The following is a 24,322-nucleotide window of genomic DNA, read 5'->3' as shown; positions in this document are numbered from 1 at the left end:
CTTTCAGGATCTTAAATGTCTTGAGCATCTCAAGCTTCTTTGTCCTTCATGTATTTGGAGTATTCTCTAGTGACCACTTATCATCATCTCATCAAGTGGAGGGCCCTGTATGTGGAGTTGAATGCTGGAAAAGAGGAAGGCTTGGGAAAAATTCCCCCCACCTAGTGATCTCAGGGTTCCAGGCACCAGTCCTGGAAGCATCTCTGCTTGGCTGGTGCCTTGCTCTTGGCCCTTGTGTCTGCAACTGTGACTATCAGTGGGCTTGTGGCTGGCAATGGGTGTCTGTGATAATTTTTAAATTTTTTGAATGTTGAAAAGTGTTGTTAAAAAGTCATCATAGAGCCGGGTACAGTGGCTCATGCCTGTAATCCCAGTGGCTTGGGAGGCTGAATCAGGAGGATCACAATTCAGAGCCAGCCTCAGAAAAGTGAGGTGCTAAGCAATTTAGTGAGACCCTACCTGTAAATAAAATACAAAAATAGGCCTGGGGATGTGACTTAGTGGTCAAGTGCCGCTGAGTTCAATCCCTGGTACCACCCCTGCCCACTCCCACCCCCCCGCCCAAAGTCACCATAGGGTAAGGATATAGCTCAGGGGCAGAGTGCTTGCCCAGCATGTGCAAGGCCCTAGTTTTGATCCCCAGAACCATTAAAAAAGTCACCCTGAAAAAAACTACACCCAGGACCTTTGCAGATAACATTCAGTTTCATGTCTGAAAACAACTAAAAGAATATGTATAAGTGTAAAGACTGATTCTCTTAAGGTCATCAGTGCTTGGTCTATTCAGAGGACATCTACTCTTCCCTTGAGGGAGGGTGACTTCCTGAAAGGGACACTGATTATTTCCTATGCTCTGGAGTTTTAAGTCAAGTCCCTTTTATGTAAACTTTGCTCCCCAGCACCAATCCCTGCTGGATGACAGAAACCAAGTTGGAATAACTATGAAGTCTTTCCACAGTCAGTCTCTGTCATTGTCAAAGTCAATTTCAGGCTGCTGTGGTTATTCCTGGGGGTAATCAATAAATCATGTCATCACCTTCACCCCTCACAAAGGGGGGTGGGTGGAGAGAAGGCACTTCATCATCAAGGAAAGAGCATTCCCACTGCCAGAAATAAAAGGGGAAATGCAGCAATCAATCCTGTAATCTGAAGCCTTAAAACTTAAACATCTTAACAAGATGTAAAGTCACGACTCAGAAGGGGGCCGAAATGCATACCAATACAGATCCACTGGCTTGCTCTGCAGGCTTGCAGCTTATTACAGTACAGAACACAGCTTTAAATGAATGTTCCTTGCTCACTGCAGGACGCTGCTGTATGAATATGAGTTAGAGATAAAAGTTAAGTGGTAGTTGGTGCTGAAGATTCAGTAGCACAAAAAGTTTTTTAATGGTATTAGCTGGTGAGGAATTCCTGTAAGTCAAAGATGTCTTCTCCTTAATTTCTGTTAGAATAGTACCATAGGAGACAGAATATGGCATGTGTAGAGGAGAGAGCAAAGAGATAGAAATGTTTCTTTCCACTGAGTAGTCAGAAGCTCTCCAAATAGAAATATCTCCCAATACTTGAGGGAGGCACAGAACTTCTTATCCTAAGCATATTATAATTGTGAATGCTTGAAGAAAGAGGTTGGAGAGTCAGAATATGTGCATCCCTTGCCTTAAAATATTTTAGAAAAAAAAAGACCATATTCATTTCCAAATAACAACTGAAGGAACTGGTGTTGCAGAAATCTCATGAGTCACAGTGCTTTGACTTGTCCACATCTGTTGATTTGAAGAGTAACATCCTTGACTCTCAGAAGGATATTGTATGTTGGCTTTATCATGCTCAAACTTCGTGTGTATTTTATATTTGATTTTTCCTAATAAGAAATCCTAATTTTCTAATAAGAAATTTCCCCTCCTTAGATGTGGAAAAATCATTACCAAAAAGAAGAGTAATTCACTTGCCTGGGGAGAAAACTGCTTGTGTGTCGGCTGCCGTGTCTGATGAGTCTGTGGCTGGAGACAGTGGGGTCTATGAAGCCTCCATGAAACAGTAAGGACCCCGCAGGCGTGTTTTCTGGCTTCTCCACGTCTCCTCTGTAGCAGAGCCTGTGTTTTCCAAATTGCAAGTATGCTGCCACTATTAGTGCACCCTTCAGAATAGTAAAGAAATAGTGTGCCGGCCAGGCCTGGTGGCGCACGCCTGTAATCCCTGAGGCTCAGGAGGCTGAGGCAGGAGGATTACAAGTTTGAGACCAACCTAGCAACTTAACAAGGCCCTAAGGACTTAGTAAGACCCTGTCTGAAAATAAAACATAAAAAGGAGTCTGGGGTTGTTTCTCAGTGCTAAAAGAAATAGTGTACCTGAAAATTCCCAATGTATCAGAAACATCCCTTCAGCCTCGGAAATGATAAGCATATTAGTGTACTTATACATACTTGACCTTCTATAAGACCTAAAATGTTTATTTTAGTAGGAATGTTAGAGTAATTCACATGTCAAAATGCCTGTTTGACATGTGAAGCTTGTGTGAATTTCTGAAAACCTGGGATTTTTATGGGAGGTATGGTGTAAGTAGGGCTCAGAAAAGTGAGATGTCAGTACATCTGTTCCCTAAGTTCCCAGGCAGACTCTTCTTGAAGAGGTAAAGAAAGTTTCTGAAACAGTAAGCTGGGATCAGTTCCCCTGGGGGGTTATCACTGTTTGGTTTTCATTCAAAATAATTGAGTGGCAAACAGCAACCATAACAATCAACCTCCCCCAATAATTGACTGCTCACCTCCCATCCTTAGGCCTAGTGAAATCGAAGATGTTCCATTCAGTGAAGAGGATGTTGCCACTGTGGAGACAGCCCAGGTGCAGATAGGACTCAGGTAAAACTGTGTACACAGGGGAAGGGCAGTTCTAGAAGTCTATGCAAGGACTGATAGTCTGCGGTTACTCTTTATTTCATTCAGCTTCTCTTTCGACAGATATGATGCAAAAAGTTCAAGTTTCATGGTGATTATAGCACAACTCCGAAATCTTCATGCCTTCTTGATACCTCATACTTCGAAGGTGTAAGTAAAGTCAGTGAAAAACAAACTGAGAAGCTTAAGAATTTCTCCATTTTGATCATTTTACATTGTAATCAATCAGTTCATCAAAATGAAGATATGGAAAAGACATAGCAAGACTGGTCATGTCTAAATCAACAGTAGGCAAATGTGAAGAGAAAAGGAAAATGTGAGAAAAGCAAATGGAGTTTTGGTCTTTATTCAACCAATTCCTCATTGAGAATAGAAATCAATACTTTATATTTTCTTTTTTGAGCAGAAATCCTGTGTTATTTGTGTTGGGGCATGGTTGTTTGAAATATAATTAAAAATTTTATTATTGTCTAATAGTTATTATTATTGGTTTGAAGGAATTTTCTGATCTTTTATGTGAAAATTTAGTGATTAAATTTTATTATCCTAGTACAACATTGCCCCTCACATATTTATCATGCTGTATCATCCAACATTCACTTCATTTTTATTTCACATTCTTTTTTTTTCAAATATATATTTCTTTATATATAATACCTTTATTTATATGTGGTTCTGAGGATTGAACTCGGGGCCTCACACGTGCTAGGCAAGTGTTCTATCACTGAGCCCCAGCCCCAGGCCTTCACATTCATTTTTTATCATCCCACATTCACTTCTCTCTGACCAACAATTTCTTAAAGTTATTTCATCAAACTAAGAATCTTAACAAAGTGATGGCATAATGTTGTCTAGCCCACTACTTTGGGACTGTTTTCTAACAGGTTTTTCTGGCAGTCTCTACCACCATTCACACTTTTATAGAGTCACAGTCTCAGTGACTCTCTTAAGGGCTCTCTGATTTAGACTATAGAGCATGTATGTCCACCTTACCTTTAAACTTCTTGTAGGAGGTGACTCTTAGTATTGAACAAGGCAGTACAAGGGCTTGGAGAAAACAAAAAAGGCTATTGGAGAAAATTTTTTAAAAGATTATACGCAGCCAACGAATGTTTTCCTTAATAATAGCATATATTCCTTAATGAGCAGGATTTTTAACAGAGTAAATGTAAGAGTTCTGGATGTTTTCCCTACAGGTTTCGTTTTAGGCTCACATCCTCATATTTAAGAATTGCTAAAGAAAACAAATTATATGCAAGAAAAAAAAAGAGCTAGGTTGAGGTTATTTAGTAGACAACAAAAAATAGAATGAGAGGTTATGTTGACAATCATCAAAGCTGCGTAGGATTCAGGAGGGGAGGCTCAGGACTTCCTGAAATCAAGGAATAGGGGACCAACATCATTAACAAGATCAACCAAGAGAGACAGCATAATCTAGCACTGGTGACATAGATTACCACGTGTGCCTGTTGTCCAGGCCTGAGGTTAAAAGTATCAGTTGGCTATTTTCAGTGAAGACTGGCTTGATAATTTTGGCTTCTCCCTTCTAATATGTGTGTTTCATATCTTGGGGTGTGCAATTGGTGGCCTTTAGGCAGATCAGGGAGAAGACAGTTATACCAGAGTTGGGCTTCAAACAGTACCAATTCACAAATACAGAAGAAAAGTACAGAATGTCCAAGAATATGTACTGTCTTTAAACTTACATCCTTTACATCTACCCACATGTTCTAGCTCTTCTAGACCAATCACAGTCATTCTCACCTTGGAGGATAGTCAAAAAGTGCTTTCTGGATGTGTGATGACCCAGAGCCAGTCACTGAGGGCATTAGTAGTATTCATCCAACTGGTGAGAGTATAGAAGGTACCTTTGTCTTATTGGTCTGAGCTTTCCTCAGATACATAGCAGCATTATCTTAAACCCATATATAAAAAGCTTGGCCTAAATAACGACACTGCTAAAAATGACAGTTACTTTGAAATATTCTTAAATGTTCTTTTTCTCCCAACTTCAGAGCTTAATTTTTTATTATTAATTATGACAAGAATTTTTGCTTCGGTGTGTTGCCCCAGTGTTTCCATGAGTCAGTCATGATTTGCCAGGCTGTGGTTTGGCAAGACCTTCCCTACAGCAGAGCTGGGAGAAAAGCACCTCTGCCTGCTTTCTCCATGCCTTAATGTCCAAACTACATAAAATCATTCTTGTTTGATGTGAAAACATTTTGAGATGAGTTAAGTGGTTAGGCCATTGACACAGAAAACTTGAAGACTGGAGAAACAGAAAAATCCCTTCCCTCCATTCTGACTATTTAATATACTGGCCTCTTATTGTTTTTCTATGAAGGCAGAGAAAAAAATATTGTTTCTGCTGAAACTCCAACCTTCCAAGAAGGATGAGTTGTGTCTTAGGCCTTAAATCAACAGCAGTGGCCCAAGACTCACAAGGTGTTTAATGCTGAATCTTCATAATAAATGTTGGTATAAAATAAAAAATAATATGTCACTCTTCAGTTCTGCATTTGAATTTACAATTTTTTTAATTAGAGAAAGGAATGTTTTAAAATATGAATTAGACATGACTAGAAATGGGGACAGGAGAAGATTTAGTAGATATTCTCTTTCTGGAATTAAAAGGAAAGTATCTCTTGCTATTTCCAATAATTGTGAACCCTGTGCTCAGAAAATTCACTCTAAAGTAGCATTAGAAATTACTGTTTTTCTGTAACTCTTCCTTTGAATCTGCAGCTTTGGAGATGCTAGACATTGATATTTTTGAACTGCTGTTTCATCTGTTTCAAATTTTATTAACAATATGCTACTTTGCCTCTCTTTTTGTGTAGTAGGATAATGTATTCCATTAATGGGAAGTCATCATCAGCATCTCTTTTTTAATACTCAGGATGAGGATTATTTGGGATAAAGTCACCAGTATCTACTTAGGGTATTCCCACCTTCCCAGACATAGAAATAACTTATTTTGGAATTGGCTGTACCTGGGGAAGATGGGATGTTAAATTCATCTGCACCCTAAGGCTTTCTTCCTCTTCACTTTCCTATCGTGTGCCTTTGTTGCAGTCCTGCGGTGAGTGGCAGGCTGGCCCTTTGCATGCTCAGGGGTACAGTTAGCACATGGGTTAAGAATAGAGTGTCTTTGCAGCTGAGCACAGACCCATTATGGCAGCAGCACTTTTGGTTGATAATGAACTCCATATTCCCTCAATTTCTCTGTTTTGCAGATAATTGCAAATGATAGCTGTGAATCCACTGTAATCGAAGTACCTATGAATTTCATTTTATTCTTGTTCTTTGCAGGTATTTTAGGGTTGCTCTTCTTCCCTCCTCAACTGATGTCAGCTGTCTATTTCGAACAAAAGTCCATCCACTCACAGAATCTGTGCTGTTCAATGATGTGTTCAGAGTAGCCATTTCCCAAACAGCTTTGCAGCAGAAGACGTTAAGAGTTGATCTTTGCTCTGTCAGTAAACACCACAGGGAAGAATGCTTGGTAGGATTCTTAATAATTACCATTATCAACTAACACAACCAGATATTCTTAGAATATGCTTTCTAGTTGCTGTTCTGCCAGCAACTAGACTAAATGACTGTAGACCTGTCTAACACCTCGGGACACGTCCAGTGGCTGTTTCTTTTCTTTTTTTTTCCCCCTGAAGTATTGATTTTTGTTCTTACCTTTATTTTAGATCTTTATAATCTGTTTATCAGTTATGATAAACTTTCCATTTCTACTTTGACTAAACAAAAACTTTTACCTCTATTATGACCAGAACTTACTGTGTATGCTTTTAGTCCCATTGCCAAGTCCTGTGCTGAATACCCCGTGTGTTATCTCCTTTAATCCCTATGACAGTCTTAGGAAAGATGGATTATGGAAGGTGTGATCATCTCCTATTTTCAGATAAAGAGCTGCTTAGAGAGGGTTTCACACCTAGTGAATGATGGAACCAGATATCAAAGAGAGCCCACACATAATTCACTGTTACAAATTCAATGATCAAGACACTGAAAATATATTCAGCTCAGTTTCCCCTGCCATGATATTAGAGCTTCTAAAGAAAAAGTGTAACTGTTTAGAACAAAATGTTTAAATGCTATAGCAAAAGATTCCATACTTAACTAATAGTAAGTTTAATATATTGCTGTGCACAAAACCTGTAAAACCATCACTTACTGGTAAGGCTGGTGTTTAGAGGTGGGCCTGTGTGGTCAAAAACTATGAAAATGTCCAGCTGAGCTTTTCTCTGTGGTATAATAGGAAGCACACACATTTCATGATGAACAAAGCTAATTGTGATAATCTTAATTTTTACTTGAAAAAAAATGTTTGATACTATTTTCTGGCAATAAAGCAAAGATGGATGTGTTAAGCTATCAGAAAGGCTTTGGTATAATGTCATATTTATATATGTCAGAAGCTCTATTAAGTTAAGAAACATGTGAAAGGGGATAGCCTTTAAAAAAATAATATAGTTGGGTTTACATTATGGCTATTTGTGATTTGGTAGAATATGAAAACCTTTAACCTTCACTGTTTTGGGTTTTTTTTTTTTTTTTGCTTTGTTTTTTGACATTCTGCCAACTTATATATCCAAAGAAATTTTTTACTGATTTCTCATTAAAGAACCAACATGGAACTTTTGCTTGTTTTCAGACTTTTCAGTGGATAATTTTATTGTGAGTAATAATGAATTCATTCTTATAGTGTATTATAAGAAGTACCATGGTTTAGACTTATTTATTTATTTATAACTTTTCATTTGCACAGAATTCCATATTTACAAAAATTACATACTTAGTCATTAGGTGTTAGCAAAATCATGTCTCAAAATATAATCCTAAGATTGGCTTTTTAGATTAGAGATTATAATCATAAATCATTTCCAGGTTTTTTCAAAACCCAACACTTCATGAGTATTGCTTTAAAAAAAAACAAAAAAGAAGACAAGCTCACCCAAAGATCTTTATCATGTTAGAGAAAACATATACTAATTTAGCATTTCTCTCTCTCTCTCTCTCTCTCTCTCTCTCTCTCTCTCTCTCTCTCTCTCTCTCTCTCTCTCTCTCTTTCCTTTGTTTTCTTTCATTTCCCATAGGCTGGAACTCAGATCAGCCTGGCTGACTTACCATTTTCTAATGAGATTTTCACTCTGTGGTATAATTTGCTTCCTTCCAAGCAAATGCCTTGCAAAAAGAATGAAGAAGAAAATGAGGACTCTGTATTTCAATCAAACCAGCCATTAGTAGATTCAATAGACTTGGTAAGTCAAAATTAGAGAAAAGTCATTAAATGTAATAAAGTAATGTGAAATATGCAAGGAGACCAGCAGGTTTTTATCCACTGTCATGGTCCTTCCTTTTTTTCCTTTCAGGATTCTTTTATCCCAACTTCCTAAAAAGAAAGAAAAATGATCACATCTCCTTCCATAAAAATAAACTGATGTGGAGGCTTTATTGTTTTAAATGATTGTGGAAAACCTTTGGATTTAAGTTTGTGCTTTTGTATATAGTGTTCGCATACTTGGTTCCACTGTCAGTTTATACATTTGACACTCATATATTTTGCAAATTTTAAATTATTAATCTAAAACAGTTTGTTAATTTTCCATTTATAATATCAATATCCCTAAGTATTTTTCTATCAAAAGATTTATTGAAACTAATAGTCATATCTTACTGCTTCAAAAATTTATGAAGGGGTATTTTTTGAGCCCATTCATCAATTATCTGGCATTTGTGCATATTGCTCCTGAGTTCAAGTTTATTTTAGGTTACCTACAAAGAAAGAATTCACTAAGTAAAAATCAAATAAGCAAGTATTTATTGATCATCTACTATGTGTGAGAAACTAGTGGACATTGTGGTAGGTGGTAATAGAGAAACAAACATGGTGTAGATTTTATATTACATGCCCAGGTTTGTAGTATACACTAAGTAAGGCATATGAAATGATTTTTATCTTCTTTCTGTAAGTTTTTAAAAACAGAATAAGGTGTAATTCATATACTATACAATTCACCCAATTAACATGTACAATTCACCCACTTAAAGCACAAGGCTTAATGTATTTTTCACTATATTCACAGAGTTGTACAACCATATCTACAATCTAATATTACTACATTGTCATCATCTCAAACAGAAGTTCCATACCCATGAGCAGTCACTCCCAGTTCTCCTGAACACCTTTCTCCCAAATAACCATGAATATTCTTTCTCTATAAATTTTCATATTCATTTATTATTATACATGAAATAATACCTTATTTGTTCTTATAACTGACTTCTTTTATTTAGCATATTTTCAAAGTACATATGTTAATATTTCATTCCTTTTCATCCCCAAATAATATTCTGTTGCAAATGTACCATGATTTGTTTACCATTCATTGACTGATATGCATTTGGGTTGTTTACACTTTTTGACTATTATGAACGATGCTGCTAGTAACATTCATACACAAGTGTTTGTGTGGACATATGTTTTCCTTTCTCTTGGGCATACTTGTGGAAGTGGAATTGCCTTCTTGGATATTATATAATATGTTTTAAAATTTTGGGTGACTGCAAGCTGTTTTCTTGGTAGAATGACTTATTTATCTTTTTAGGATTGAGTTATATAAGTTCTGTACATATTCTTTCTTCCTTTCGTCCTTTCCTTCCCCTTCCCCTTCCCCTTCCCCTTCCCCTTCCCCTTCCCATCAAACTCAGGATTTCAGGCAGTTGCTTCATCTTATGTATTTTTGACTTGACACTCGACACAAGTCCTTTATCAGATAAATGATTTATAGACATTTCCTTTTATTCTGTGCATTGTCTTTTCACTCTCTTGATGATTTCATTATTAGCACAAATGTTTTTAATTTTGATTAAAATGTATGCCGTTGGAGCATATTTTTATTCCATTGCTTGTCTTATTGTATAATATCCAAGAAGGCTTTGCCTAATCTGATATCACAAAGATTTCTCCTGTGTCGTCTTCTAAGAGTTTTAAAGACTTTTACGTAGGTTTTGGTTTACTTCTACTTGTTTATGTGTGATATGAGGAGAGGGTTCTATTTCATCCTTTTATATGTGGATACACAGTCATCCCAGCACCATTTATTGATTAAAAACTATTCTTTCTCCATTGAATTATCTTGATACCCTTGTGAGAAATCAGTTGATCATAATTATAGTGACCTACATATCTAGAAGCTTAATTCTTTTCCAGTAATCTACATATAAGGCAGTACCACACTTCCTTAATTACTGTAGCATTGCAGTCATTTTGAGAATAGGAATTGTGAGTCTTCCAATATTTTTTTCTTTTTCAATATTGTTTTGAAAAAAATTAACATAAAAAAGATTGTTTGGATTATTCAGGGTCCCTTGCATTTCCATATGAATTCTAGTATCGGCTTATCAATTTCTGAAAATAAAACAAAACAAAAAGACAGGATTTTGATAAAGCAAGCATTAACTATGTAAGTCAAGTTAGGGGGTATTGTCATCTTAAATTTTAAGATCCTTGCATATGGATTGTCTTTACATTTATTTAAATCTTAACCTAGTTTCTTTCAACAATATTTTTTAACTTTTGAGTCCAAGTTTTTAAATTTCTCATGTTAAATTTATTTCTAAGTGTTTGTATTCTTGTAGATGCTATTGTAAATGGAACTCTTAATTGAGTTTTCAGAGTGCTCATTGCACAACTGATCTTTATCTTTCATTCTACAGCCTTGCTGAATTCATGTATTAGTTCTATTAGTTTTGTGGTGAGTTTCTTAGAATTTTTTATATGTGTGATCATATATTCTGCAACTAGAAATTATTTTATTGCTTCCTTTCCAATTGCGTGCATTTATTTCCTTTTCTTGCCTATCTGCCTCAGCTAGAATTTCCACCATGGTAATGAAAGAAGCGATGATTGTCTTGTCCCTGATTTTAGAAGGGAGGCTTTCATCTTAAGTACGATCTTTTTGCTGTAGGTTTTTCATTGATGCCCTTTACCAGACTGAGAAAGACTTCTTTCCCTAGTTTGTTGAGTGTTTTTAACATTAAAGTCTATTGGATTTATCAAATGCTTTTTCTACATCTGTTAAGATGGTCACGTGTGGTTCTTGTCCTTCATTCATTTTACTTGATTTCTCAAGTGTTAAATTAATCTTGCATTGCTAGGATAAATCCCACTAGGTCTTTGTGTCAATCCTTTTTATGTTATTGAATTCCATTTGCTAGTATTTTGTTGAGGATTTTTTGTCTGTATTCATAGTTTTCTTGTGATGTCTGTGTGGTTTTGATATCAGGATGATTCTGGCATCATGGAATGGATTAAGAAGTGTTCCCTCCTTTTCTACTTTTGGAGGTGTTTGAGAAGAATTGGTATTCTTTAAGTGTTTAATAGAATTTACTAGTGAAGCTATGTGGGCTGGGACTTTTCCTTTGTGGGAAGTTTTTGTTCTTGTTGAAATTCTCTCTTTTCTAAGTCTCTCATACTTTGGTTCTTGAGTCAAGTTTTAGTACTTGGGTTTTTTAAGGAATTTGTCTATTTCAGCTAGATTATTTAATTTTTTGGTGTATAATTGTTCATAATATTTTCTCATAATATCTTTCAGTTTGAATTTACGTAATTTAAGCATTTTTCTCTATTTATCTTGGTCAGTCCAGCTAATGGTTTACTAATTTTTTTTCATTGAACCAGCTTTGGTTTTATTTTCTCTAATTTTGTTCTCAATTTAATGAATTTAATTATTTCCTTTTTTCTGATTGCTTTAGATTTATATTGCCCTTCAAATTTACATCTTCTTAAGGTGAAAAGTTAGTGATTTGATGACTTTCTTCCTTTTTAATATAGGTTCTTAGAGCTATAAATTTACCTGTAAGCACTGCGTTAGCAGTATTCCATAAGTTTTGGTGTGATATATTTCAGTTTTCATTCATCTTAAGATGTTTTCTAATTTTGTTTGTTATTTATTCTTTCATCCTTTGGTAGTTTAGGAATGTGTTAGTTTCCACACATTTATTAAGCTAAATGATTTTGATTTTTTAAAAATTCTTAATTTCACTTCAGTATAGCCAAAAAGCTTAATTGGTATGATTTAAGTCCTTTTAAACTTATTAAACCTAGTTTTATGGCCTAGTATATTCCAGGGAAGATATCATACATACTTGAGAGAAGTATTTATTCCGCTGTTGTTAAGTGGAGTGTTCTATAGATGTTTTGTTAGCTTTAGTTGATTTATAGGGCTGTAATATAAATACATTTTATTGCACTTTTTATTCTAATTCCACTCTATGATGTGTTTCTTTTGTGAAAAGAGGTAATGAAGAGGTTCATAACAAGGTGCATAAATCTTACATGAATCTAATGAGTTTTCATAAAGCAAACAATGTCTATGTAGTTACTATCCCAAACAATTATAGTATATTGACAGCACTCCAGAATTCTTCCTTGTATTCCATCCTAGGCATTTCCACCTTCCCCTAAAGGTAATTTCTATTCTGAATTATCACACCAGATATTAGTTTTGCCTATTGTTGACATCCAATGTATATATATTTTTACCTGGTATCTTGTACTTAACAGTATGTTTCTGAGAGTCATCTATGTTTTTCTGTATAATTACCATTCATTTATGCCCATTCTTAGTTGATAATTTATAATATAATTATATCAATGTATTTATCCCTTCTACTACTGATGGACATTTGAGTTGTCAATAATTTAGGGGTTATTTTTAATAGTGCTATAGCATTCTTTTATATATATCTTTTGGTAAAAATACTCTTATTTTAGTTATTTTGGTAGGTGTATCTTGTATATCTAATTTGCATTCCCTGATTATAATATGCTTAATTGCTAAATGAATATCATCTTTTATGAAGTATCTGTTCAGAATTTTATCCATTTTTTAATTGTATTATCTTATGGTTGGAAGGAGTTCTTGGAATTTTCAGTATATGAGTATTTTCAAATTAATTGATCACAAATATCTTGAATTCTGTGGCTTGCCTTTTCATTTTCTTAGTGGTGTCCCTTGGTGAATGGAAATATTGTTTCAAAGAAGTCTTATTTATCCATTTCCCTGCTATTTAAGAACAATTTGCCTCTACCTGGGTCACAGAGATGTTTTCCTATATTGTCATATAAAAGCTTTATCATTTTTCTTTCACATTTAGACCTGTAGTCCATCTGAAATTATTTTTTGCATAAAATATGAGGTAAGGGTCAAAGTTCCTTTTTGTCCATATGGTTAATATAGCATCATTATTGAAAAGACCATCTTTCCCATCTGTACTGCATTGTCATCTTTGTCATAATTCAGGTGACCTCTATGTGTGTGTCTGTTCCTGAATTTTCTGTCCTGTTTCATTTTCTATCTTTGTGACAATACTGTACTCTTTTAAAGTGAAGGCTTTCACTAATTCATCATTTAAAATGATTGGGGAGGATGGTCACAGATAATCATTATCCGATTAAGGAAGTTTCCTTTCTAATTTGCTGGAGTTCTTTTTTAATTATTTTTAATTTTTTTCACTGTAGATGGATACAAAACCTTTATTTTGTTTATTTATTTTTATGTGGTGCTGAGGATCAAACCCAGTGCCTCACACTTGGGAGACAAGTGCTCTACTGCTGAGCCACAACCCCAGCCCCTGGAGTTTTTATTATATACAAATATTGAATTTTATCAAACATTGTTACTGTATCTTTTAAGATGATATATTTTTGGTCTTTCTTTTTTACACATTAATATTCAAATGTTAAACTGCCCTTGGAGTCTTGGGATAAAACAGACTTCATTTGTTGTATTACAGTTTTTACATATGTTTTTGGATTTGGTTGATGTTTTGCTTGTTTTTTTTCATTTATATTCATAAGAGATATTAATCTTTACTTTTCTTCTGATGTCATTGTGTCATTGTGACTTTTTGGCATCAAAGTTTTGTTATCTTCATAATGTGTTGGTAAGTATTTCTTCCTTTTTACTATTATCAAAAGTTTTTATGAGTATCTTATTTTAATTAATTAATTAACTTATTTATTTATTGTGACAGTGCTGGGGATCAAACCCAGGACCTCACATATGTTAGGCAAGTGTTCTACTCCTGAGCTACACCTGCAGTCCTGTCAATTTAATCTAAATTATTAAAATTTGTCATAAAGTTATCCATTCTCTTATTTTTCAAGTATGTTAGAACTTTGCTGTATTCCATTGCATTCCTGATATTGGTGACTTCTGCCTATTTTCCCCTCAGTTTTATCAGGGACATGTTAAACTTTTAAATTTCTTTTGAAGAACTAACTTTGTCCTTGTTTATTTTTCTCTATTGTTTATTTGTTTACTGTTGTATTAATTTATTTATTTTCCTTTATGTGTGTGTATATGTGTGTGTGTATATATATGTGTATATATATATATATATATATATATATATGTATGTGTGTATATATATATATACACACACACACACATATAAAGGAAAATAAATTAATACAACAGTAAACAAATACACACACACACACACACACACATATACTATACACACACACACACACACACTTTTTAAAATTTTTTTAATTTTTTTGGTACCAGGGATTGAACCCAGGGGCACTTAACTACTGAGCCACATCTCATTTAGAGACAGGGTCTTTCTGAATTGCTTAGGGCCTTGCTAAGTTGCTAAGGCTGGCTTTGAACTTGTGATCCTCTTGCCTCTGCCTCCCGAGCCACTGTGCCACCTCACCCAACTTTATTGATTATAATTTACATTAATTGTACAAATAAATGGGTTTCAATGTGGCATTTGCATACATGCTTATATTCTGCATTGACCATATCCATGCCCACCCTTACTTCTACCTTCATATTCTCTCCCCTCTTGTTCCTCCTCCTCTCTCCTTCTCCCCATCCTCATCCCTAACAGTCCCTCTTCAAGTCCTTTTTTTAAGTTTCCACAGCTGTATTTGTCTTTCTACATCTGATTTATTTTACTCAACATGATGTCCCTCAGTTTCATCCACTTTCCTGCAAATGACAGAATTTCATTATTCTTTATGGCCACATAATTCTCTGGAGTTGGGGGCAAGTGGGGGAGAGAGGGAGATGTGTGTGTATGTCTGGGTGTGTGTGCACGTATTTTCTTTATCTATTCATCTGTTGATAGGCACATAGGCTGTTTATATAATTTGGCTATAAACATGGGTGTGTAGGTATGTAGGTGTCTCTTGTATGCTAAATTTCTTCCCTTCAGGTATATTCCCAGGGGTGGTGGGAAGCTGGATCATATGGTAGTTGTATTTTTAGTATTCTGAAGAACCTCTGCATTCTCTTCCATGGTGCCTATACTAATTTATATTCCCACCAAGTGTTTAAGGGGATCCTTTTTCTCCATGTTCTTACCAATGTTTGTAATTTGGGATTTTGTTTTTCATTATTGTTGTTTGTAATAACCATTCTGAGTTCAGTGTTATGGAATTACAATTAAGTTTTGATTTGCATTCCCCTGATAGCTAAAGATGTTAAGCACTTTTTATATATTTGTTGGCCAATTGTACTTCTTTTGAGAAGTGTCTGTTTAAATCATTTGCCCTTTTTGATTGGATTATCTTGTTGTTAAATATTTTTACTTCTTTATATATTCTCTGTATTAGTCCTCTGTCAGGTGAATAGCTGACAAAGATTTTCTATCATCTGAGTAGTTTGTCTCTTCATTCTGTTGTTTCTTTTGCTGTGCAAAAGCTTTTCAAGTCAATGTAATCCCATTTTAATTCTTGATTTTGTTTTCCGAGCGATTGCATTTCTAATCAGGAAATTGTTGCCTGTGCCAATATTTTGGAGTATTCTCCCTGTGTTTTCTTCTAGCAATTTAAAAGTTTTAGGTCTTTGATCTATTTTGAGATGATTTTTGTACAGGGTGAAAGACTGGTGTAGTTTCAGTCTTCTTCGTATGGATATCCAGTTTGCCCAGCACCTTTTGTTGTAGAGGCTGTCCTTTTTCCAGTATAAGCTTTTGGCACATTTGTGGAGAATCAGTTGATTGAAAATGTGTGGATTTATTTCTAAATCCTCTGTTTTGTTCCATTGTTCTGTGTGCCTTTTAATGTGAATACCATGCTATTTTTGTTACTGTGGATGAATAGTATGTTTTGAGATCAGGTATTGTGATACTTCCAACATTGCTTTTTTTCCCATTGATTTCTTTAGCTATTCAGAATCTTTCATGCTTTCTTGTGAATTTTAGAATTATTTTTCTAGTTACGTGAAGAACATTAGTATTTCCACAGAGGTTGTATTGATTCTGTGGAGCACTTTGGATAGTGTGGCCAATTTAACAACGTTAATTCTCCCAAGTCATAACATGGGAGATCTTTCCACTTTCTAGTGACTTCTTCAATTTTTATTTGTTTAGTGTTTTATAATTTTCATTGTAAAGATTTTTCACATCTTTAGTTAGATTTATCCCTAGATATTTATATGTGTGTGTATGTAAATGAGATTATTTTCCTTGTTTCTTTCTCACTGAGTTCATTATTGTATGTAGAAAAGCTCCTGGTTTTTGTATGTTGATTTTGTATATTGCTAAGTTTACTAAATTTATCATTTCTAAAAGTCTTTAAGTAGAATCATTAGGATTTTTCACATAGATTCATATCATCTGTAAACAGGGATAATTAGACTTCTTTCCTATTTGTATATCTTTAATTTCTTAATTTTTTTCTCTTGCCTAATTGTTCTGAGTAAAATTTCTAATATTATATTGAGTAAGAATGATGAGAGGACACCCCTGTCTTATTCCTGATCTTAGAGGAAATGCTTTCAGTTTCCCCCTATTCAGTATGGTGTTGTCTATGAGTTTGTCATGTATAGCCCTTATTATATTGAGGTATTATCCTTCTATACCTAATTTATTTGAGACTTTTTCATGAAGGGATGTTGAATTTTATCAAAGACTTTCCCTGCATTTATTAAGATAATCATGTGATTTTTATCCTTCATTCTATTTATATACCGTATTTTTTTATTTGCGTATGTTGAACAATCCTTGCATCCCTGGAATGAAACCAACTTGATTAGAGTATATGATGAATTTGATTTACTCATATTTCATTGAGGATTTTGCATCTGTGTTCATTAGGAGTATTGGTGTATAGTTTTCTTTTGTGTGTGTGTGTGTGTATTTGTCAGTTATGGTAACATGGTAAGAGTGTATTGTTCAGTACTATCTTTATACAATGAGTTTGGAAGAGTTCCTTCCCTCCTCCTCCTCCTCCTCCTCCTCCTCCTCCTCCTCCTCCTTTTTTTTTTTTTTCTTTTTTATCTGTTTATACTGGGGATTGAACTCAGGGGCACTCAATCACTGAGCCATATCCCCAGCCCTATTTTTTGTATTTTATTTAGAGACAGGGTCTCGCTGAGTTGCTAAGCATCTTGCCATTGCTGAGGCTGGCTTTGAACTCATGATCCTCCTGACTCAGCCTTCCAAGCCCCTGAGATTATAGGTGTGCACCACCGCTCCCGGCTCTTCCTATTTTATCCACTAGTTTGAGTAACATTGGTATTAGTTCTTTTTAAAAAAAATTGATAAAATTCAGCAATTGATCCATCGTGTCTTGGCTTTTCTTGGTTGGGGGATACTTCATTACTGCTTCAGTTGTCTACTTAGATTTTTTATGTCCTCTTGATTCAATTTTGTAGGTCATAGGAATCTAGAAATTTGTCCATTTCTTCTAGATTTTTGCAGTTATCTGTTGTAATGACTCCTCTTTTAGTTCTAATTTTATTTATTTCGGTCTTCTCTTTCTTTTGGTTAATTTAGCTATAGGCTTGTCAATTTTTTTTTCAAAGAACCAACTCTTTGCTCCATTGATTTCTGTTAATTTCTTTCTACTCTGATTTTGTATTTTTTCCTTCCACTAATTTGGGGCTTTTTCTTCCCCTTCAGACCTTTATTATTTATTTGAGATCTCTATTTTTTTTATTGAAGGCACTCATTGCTATAAAACTTTCTACTTTGTACTGTTTTTGGTGTATTCCCTGTTCTTTGCTCTGTTGTGTTTCCATATGATTCAAGAAATTTTTAAATTTCCCCTCTGATTTCTTCAGTGACACACTGTTCATTCAAGAGTGTACTGTTCAATTTCCATGTGTTTGTATAATTTCTAGTTTCCTTGCTATTCATTTATGGTGTCATTCCATTGTGATCAGATAAGATGCAAGAAAATTTTTTTTTTTAACTTAGGCTTGCTTTGTGGCCTAATGTATTGTGTATTTTGAGATAGTTTCATGTGCTGATAAAAAGGATGTATTCTGTCAAATTATTCATTTTCTTTAGAGAACTCTTCTTCTTTTTTTTTTTTTTCTATTATACATTTGTCTCTCCCATATCCCACGCAGGCAATGGAAGCTGGATTCCCCTGTGTGGAGGGGACTGGCTGAGAAATACGATGAAAAATCACATGACACAGAAAATAGTTTTAAAAGAGCAGGGGCAGGATGGTTCTTCAACCTTAAGGGTCGAGCTTCTACCCTGGAAAGAGAGCTTGAGAGCCCTCTTTATTTGTATGGGGGAACTTCAAAGGCTTTCTACAGAATGTTCTTCACCAATTAATGTAGGAGGTAGGCTGTCCAGTTCCCACTGGCTGTCCAGTTCCCAATTCTGAAGCTTCAAGATCAGTTTTCCTAGCCTACTGAAAACAGAGGTGATGTGTATTGTGCAATTCATTGAGTGGGAGGAGCCACAAAAATAGCTTGCAATGCCAAACCAAAATCTCCTTGGCTCCAAGGCCCTGTGAAGATGCTCAGATAGTTCAGGGGTGGCTCCCCACTCATTGGTTTACTATTTTGCTAATTTCTGCTCTTATCTGAGGGCTAAATAATTCTCTTTGAGTACACCTTTGGCTGCTTTTCACAAATGTGATGTAACATCATAAAATAATCTTTTAATTAAAAACATTTTATTATTTCCATTGTGATTTTTTTAAGTCCATAATATTTTTAGTACGTTTACTTAATTATCAAACAGTTCTCTGTTGTATATTTCTAGTTTTATTTCACTGTTTCCAGAGAATACATATTATTCAATCATGTTTTGAGACTTGCTTTTTGACAGAATGTGGTAGGTTTTTGGTAAATCTTCCATAACTTTTGAAAAGAATGTATGTTCTGTTAGTCAAGTTTGCAATTTTGTTTCTAAAATTTTCTGCATCTCCAACTTTTTCAGTTTGCTAGTGTTATCAATTATTGAAAGGTAATTTAATATATAACTAATTATGACTGCAACATAAGTTTGTTTCTTTTTTTAGTTCTGGTAGTACTTGCTTTTTGAATCTGTTATTAGGTGAATATAAATTCAGCATTGTATCTTTCTGTTCAAAATAACTTTATTGTTATGAAGTACCTCTCTTTATCTCTAGTAATGCCTCTTGTTTTAAAATATATTTTGCTGGTATTGGTAAAACTATGTAAGCCTTTTTTACTATTAATAGTTTCTTCATGGTTTAAATTTTTTTCCATTCTTTTTACTTTCTGACTTCACAAGTTCTTTTTTTTTTATTGGTTGTTCACAACATTACAAAGCTCTTGACATATCATATTTCATACATTAGATTGAAGTGGGTTATGAACCCCCAATTTTACCCCAAATGCAGACTGCAGAATCACGTCGGTTACACATCCACAATTTTACATAATGCCCTATTAGTAATTGTTGTATTCTGCTACCTTTCCTATCCCCTACTATCCCCCCTCCCCTTCCCTCCCATCTTCTCTCTCTACCCCATCTACTGTAATTCATTTCTCTCCTTGTTTATTTTCCCATTCCCCTCACAACCTCTTATATGTAATATTGTATAGCAATGAGGGTCTCCCTTCATTTCCATGCAATTTCACTTTTCTCTCCCTTTCCCTCCCATCTCATGTCTCTGTTTAATGTTAATATTTTCTTCCTGCTCTTCCTCCCTGCTCTGCTCATAGTTGCTCTCATTATATCAAAGAAGACATTTGGTATTTGTTTTTTAGGGATTGGCTAGCTTCACTAAGCATAATCTGCTCTAGTGCCATCCATTTCCCTGCAAATTCTATGATTTTGTCATTTTTTATTGCTGCATAGTACTCTATTGTGTATAGATGCCACATTTTTTTATCCATTCATCTATTGAAGGGCATCTGGGTTGGTTCCACAGTCTAGCTGTTGTGAATTGTGCTGCTATGAACATCGATGTGGCAGTATCCCTGTAGCATGCTCTTTTAAGGTCTTCAGGGAATAGTCCGAGAAGGGCAATAGCAGGGTCAAATGGTGGTTCCATTCCCATCTTTCCCAGGAATCTCCAAACTGCTTTCCAAATTGGCCACACCAATTTGCAGTCCCACCAGCAATGTACAAGTGTACCCTTTTCTCCACATCCTCGCCAGCACTTGTTGTTGTTTGACTTCATAGTGGCTGCCAATCTTACTGGAGTGAGATGGTATCTTAGGGTGGTTTTGATTTGCATTTCTCTGACTGCTAGCGATGGTGAGGATTTTTTCATGTACTTGTTGGTTGATTGTATGTCCTCCTCTGAGAAGTGTCTCCTCAGGTCCTTGGCCCATTTGTTGATTGGGTTATTTGTTATCTTATTGTCTAATTTTTTGAGTTCTTTGTATACTCTGGATATTAGGGCTCTATCTGAAGTGTGAGGAGTAAAAATTTGTTCCCAGGATGTAGGCTCCCTATTTACCTCTCTTATTGTTTCTCTTGCTGAGAAAAAAACTTTTTAGTTTAAGTAAGTCCCATTTGTTGATTCTTGTTATTAACTCTTGTGCTATGGGTGTCCTATTAAGGAATTTGAAGCCCGACCCCACAATATGTAGATTGGAGCCAACTTTTTCTTCTATCAGACGCAGAGTCTCTGATTTGATATCAAGCTCCTTGATCCATTTTGAGTTAACTTTTGTGCATGGCGAGAGAAAGGGATTCAGTTTCATTTTGTTGCATATGGATTTCCAGCTTTCCCAACACCATTTGTTGAAGATGCTATCCTTCCTCCATTGCATGCTTTTAGCCCCTTTATCAAATATAAGATAGTTGTAACTTTGTGGATTAGTCTCTGTGTCCTCTATTCTATACCATTGGTCCACCCGCCTGTTTTGGTACCAGTTCCATGCTTTTTTGGCACTATTGCTCTGTAATATAGTTTGAAATCTGGTATCGCTATACCGCCTGATTCACACTTCCTGTTTAGAATTGCTTTTGCTATTCTGGGTCTTTTATTTTTCCATATGAATTTCATGATTGCTTTATCTATTTCTACAAGAAATGCCATTGGGATTTTGATTGGCATTGCATTAAACCTATAGAGAACTTTTGGTAATATCGCCATTTTGATAATGTTAGTTCTGCCTATCCATGAACAGGGTATATTTTTCCATCTTCTAAGATCTTCTTCTACTTCTCTCTTTAGGGTTCTGTAGTTTTCATTTTATAAATCTTTCACCACTTTTGTTAGGTTGATTCCCAAGTATTTTATTTTTTTTGAGGATATTGTGAATGGAGTGTTTTTCCTCATTTCCATTTCAGAAGTTTTGTCGCTGATATACAGAAATGCCTTTGATTTATGCGTGTTGATTTTATATCCTGCCACTTTGCTGAATTCATTTATTAGCTCTAATAGTTTCTTTGTAGACCCTGTGGGTCTGCTAGGTATAGGATCATGTCATCTGCAAATAGTAATAATTTAAGTTCTTCTTTTCCTATTTTTATGCCTTTAATTTCTTTCGTCTGTCTAATTGCTCTGGCCAGTGTTTCGAGAACTATATTGAATAGAAGTGGTGATAGAGGGCATCCCTGTCTTGTTCCAGATTTTAGAGGGAATGCCTTTAACTTTTGTCCATTCAGAATGATGCTAGCCTGAGGCTTAGCATAGATAGCTTTTACAATGTCAAGGTAAGTTCCTGTTATCCCTAGTTTTTCTAATGTTTTGAACATAAAGGGATGCTGTACTTTGTCGAATGCTTTCTCTGCGTCTATCGAGATGATCATATGGTTCTTATCTTTAAGTCTATTGATGTGGTGAATAACATTTATTGATTTCCGTATATTGAACTATCCTTGCATCCCAGGGATGAATCCTACTTGATCATGGTGCACAATTTTTTTGATGTGTTTTTGTATTCGATTCGCCAAAATTTTATTGAGGATTTTTGCATCTAGGTTCATTAGAGATATTGGTCTGTAGTTTTCTTTCTTTGAGGTGTCTTTGTCTGGTTTCGGAATCAGGGTGATGTTGGCCTCATAGAATGAATTTGGAAGAGCTCCCTCTTTTTCTATTTCCTGAAATAACTTGAAAAGTATTGGTATTAATTCTTCTTTAAAGGTTTTGTAAAACTCCGCTGTATACCCATCCGGTCCTGGGCTTTTCTTGGTTGGTAGTCTTTTGATTGCTTCTTCTATTTCATCCATTGATATTGGTCTGTTCAAATTGTGTGTATCCTCCTGACTCAGTCTGGGCAAATCATATGACTTAAGAAATTTATCGATGTCTTCACTATCTTCTATTTTATTGGAATATAGGTTTTCAAAATAATTTCTAATTGTCTTGTGTATTTCTGTAGCATCTGTTGTGATATTGCCTTTTTCATCCCGTATGTTAGTAATTTGAGTTCTCTCTCTTCTTCTCTTCGTTAGCATGGCTAAAGGTCTGTCGATCTTATTTATTTTTTCGAAGAACCAACTTTTAGTTTTGTTAATTTTTTCAATAGTTTCTTTTGTTTCAATTTCATTGATTTCCGCTCTGATTTTAATTATTTCTTGCCTTCTGCTACATTTGCTGTTGGTTTGCTCTTCCTTTTCTAGGGCTTTGAGATGAAGTGTGAGCTCATTTATTTGTTGGTTTCTTCTTTTTTTGAGGAATGACCACCAGGCGATGAATTTCCCTCTTAAAACTGCTTTCATTGTGTCCCACGGATTCCGATATGTTGTGTCTGTATTTTCATTTATCTCTAAGAATTTTTTGATTTCCTCCTTTATGTCTTCTGTAAGCCGTTGATCATTCAGTAACATATTGTTCATTTTCCATGTGATGTAGGATTTTTCCTTCCTTCTTTTATCATTGATTTCCAGTTTCATTCCATTATGATCAAATAAAATGCAAGGTATTATCTCCACCCCTTTATATTTACTGAGGGTTGCCCTATGGCATAATATATGGTCTATTTTTGAGAAGGATCCATGTGCTGCTGAGAAAAAAGTATATCCATTTGATGATGGTTGATATATTCTATATATGTCAGTTAAGTCTAGGTTATTGATTGTGATATTGAGTTCTATAGTTTCTTTATTCAACTTTTGTTTGGAGGATCTGTCCAATGGTGAGAGAGGTGTGTTGAAGTCACCCATAATTATTGTGTTGTGGTCTATTTGATTCTTGAACTTGAGGAGAATTTGTTTTATGAATGTCGCAGCACCATTATTTGGTGCATAAATATTGATAATTGTTATGTCTTGTTGGTGAATGGTTCTTTTTAACAGTATATAATGTCCTTCTTTATCCCTTTTGATTAACTTACTCTTGAAGTCGATTTTATTCAATATGAGGATGGCCACCCCTGCTTGCTTACAAGGACCATGTGCATGGTATATTTTTTCCCATCCTTTCACCTTCAGCCTGTGTATGTCTTTTCCAAGCAGATGTGTCTCCTGGCGGCAGCATATTGTTGGATTTGTTTTTTTAATCCATGATACCAGCCTATGTCGCTTTATTGGAGAGTTTAAGCCATTAACATTCAGAGTTACTATTGATATATGGTTTGTACTTCCATCCATGTTTGATTATTTATCCTTTTTTAAAAAAATTTAGTTTGTTTCTCCATGATTATCTTTCCCCTCGCCCTCTGTCTTTACCGAGGCACTTCCCACTGATGGTTTTGGTTATTGTTTTTCATTTCTTCCTCGTGTAGTGTTTTGCTCAAAATGCTTTGCAATGCTGGTTTTCTGTCTGCGAATTCTTTTAACTTTTGTTTATCATGAAAGATTTTTATTTCGTTGTCATACCTGAAGCTTAATTTTGCTGGATACAGAATTCTTGGTTGGCATCCATTGTCTTTCAGTGTTTGAAATACATTGTTCCATGACCTTCTTGCTTTCAGTGTCTGTGATGAAAAATCCGTTGTTAACCGTATTGGTTTACCCCTGAATGTAATCTGTCTCCTTTCTCTTGTAGCTTTTAATATTTTCTCTTTGTTCTGTATATTGGATATCTTCATAACAATGTGTCTTGGCGTTGGTCTACTGTGATTTTGTGTGCTCGGTGTCCTGTATGCATCTTCAATTTGTATATCTGTTTCCTTTTTTATTTCTGGAAAGTTTTCTGTAATTATTTCATTCAGCAGGTTACTCATTCCCTTGGTTTGAATCTCTGTACCTTCTTCTATCCCGATGACTCTTAAGTT

The 24,322-nt window shown here is 35.0% G+C and overlaps 1 protein-coding gene across 2 annotated transcripts in view; it reads left to right on the top strand.

Annotated features, from left to right (window-relative positions):
* WWC2 (WW and C2 domain containing 2) overlaps window positions 1–24,322 on the top strand; it is a 240,054-nt gene that overhangs the window by 172,101 nt on the left and 43,631 nt on the right. For both annotated transcript variants that reach the window (XM_081269214.1, XM_081269215.1), the window contains 5 exons: window positions 1,911–2,040; window positions 2,781–2,861; window positions 2,961–3,047; window positions 6,210–6,402; window positions 8,009–8,173. In XM_081269214.1, coding sequence (XP_081125340.1) covers window positions 1,911–2,040; window positions 2,781–2,861; window positions 2,961–3,047; window positions 6,210–6,402; window positions 8,009–8,173 — 656 coding nt within the window. The remainder of the gene's footprint in view (window positions 1–1,910; window positions 2,041–2,780; window positions 2,862–2,960; window positions 3,048–6,209; window positions 6,403–8,008; window positions 8,174–24,322) is intronic.

The sequence above is a fragment of the Spermophilus citellus genome, assembly GCF_964194105.1.
Source record: "Spermophilus citellus genome assembly, chromosome: 16".
NCBI classification, from domain to species: Eukaryota; Metazoa; Chordata; class Mammalia; order Rodentia; family Sciuridae; genus Spermophilus; species Spermophilus citellus.
This window is presented reverse-complemented; position numbering and strand designations above follow the sequence as displayed.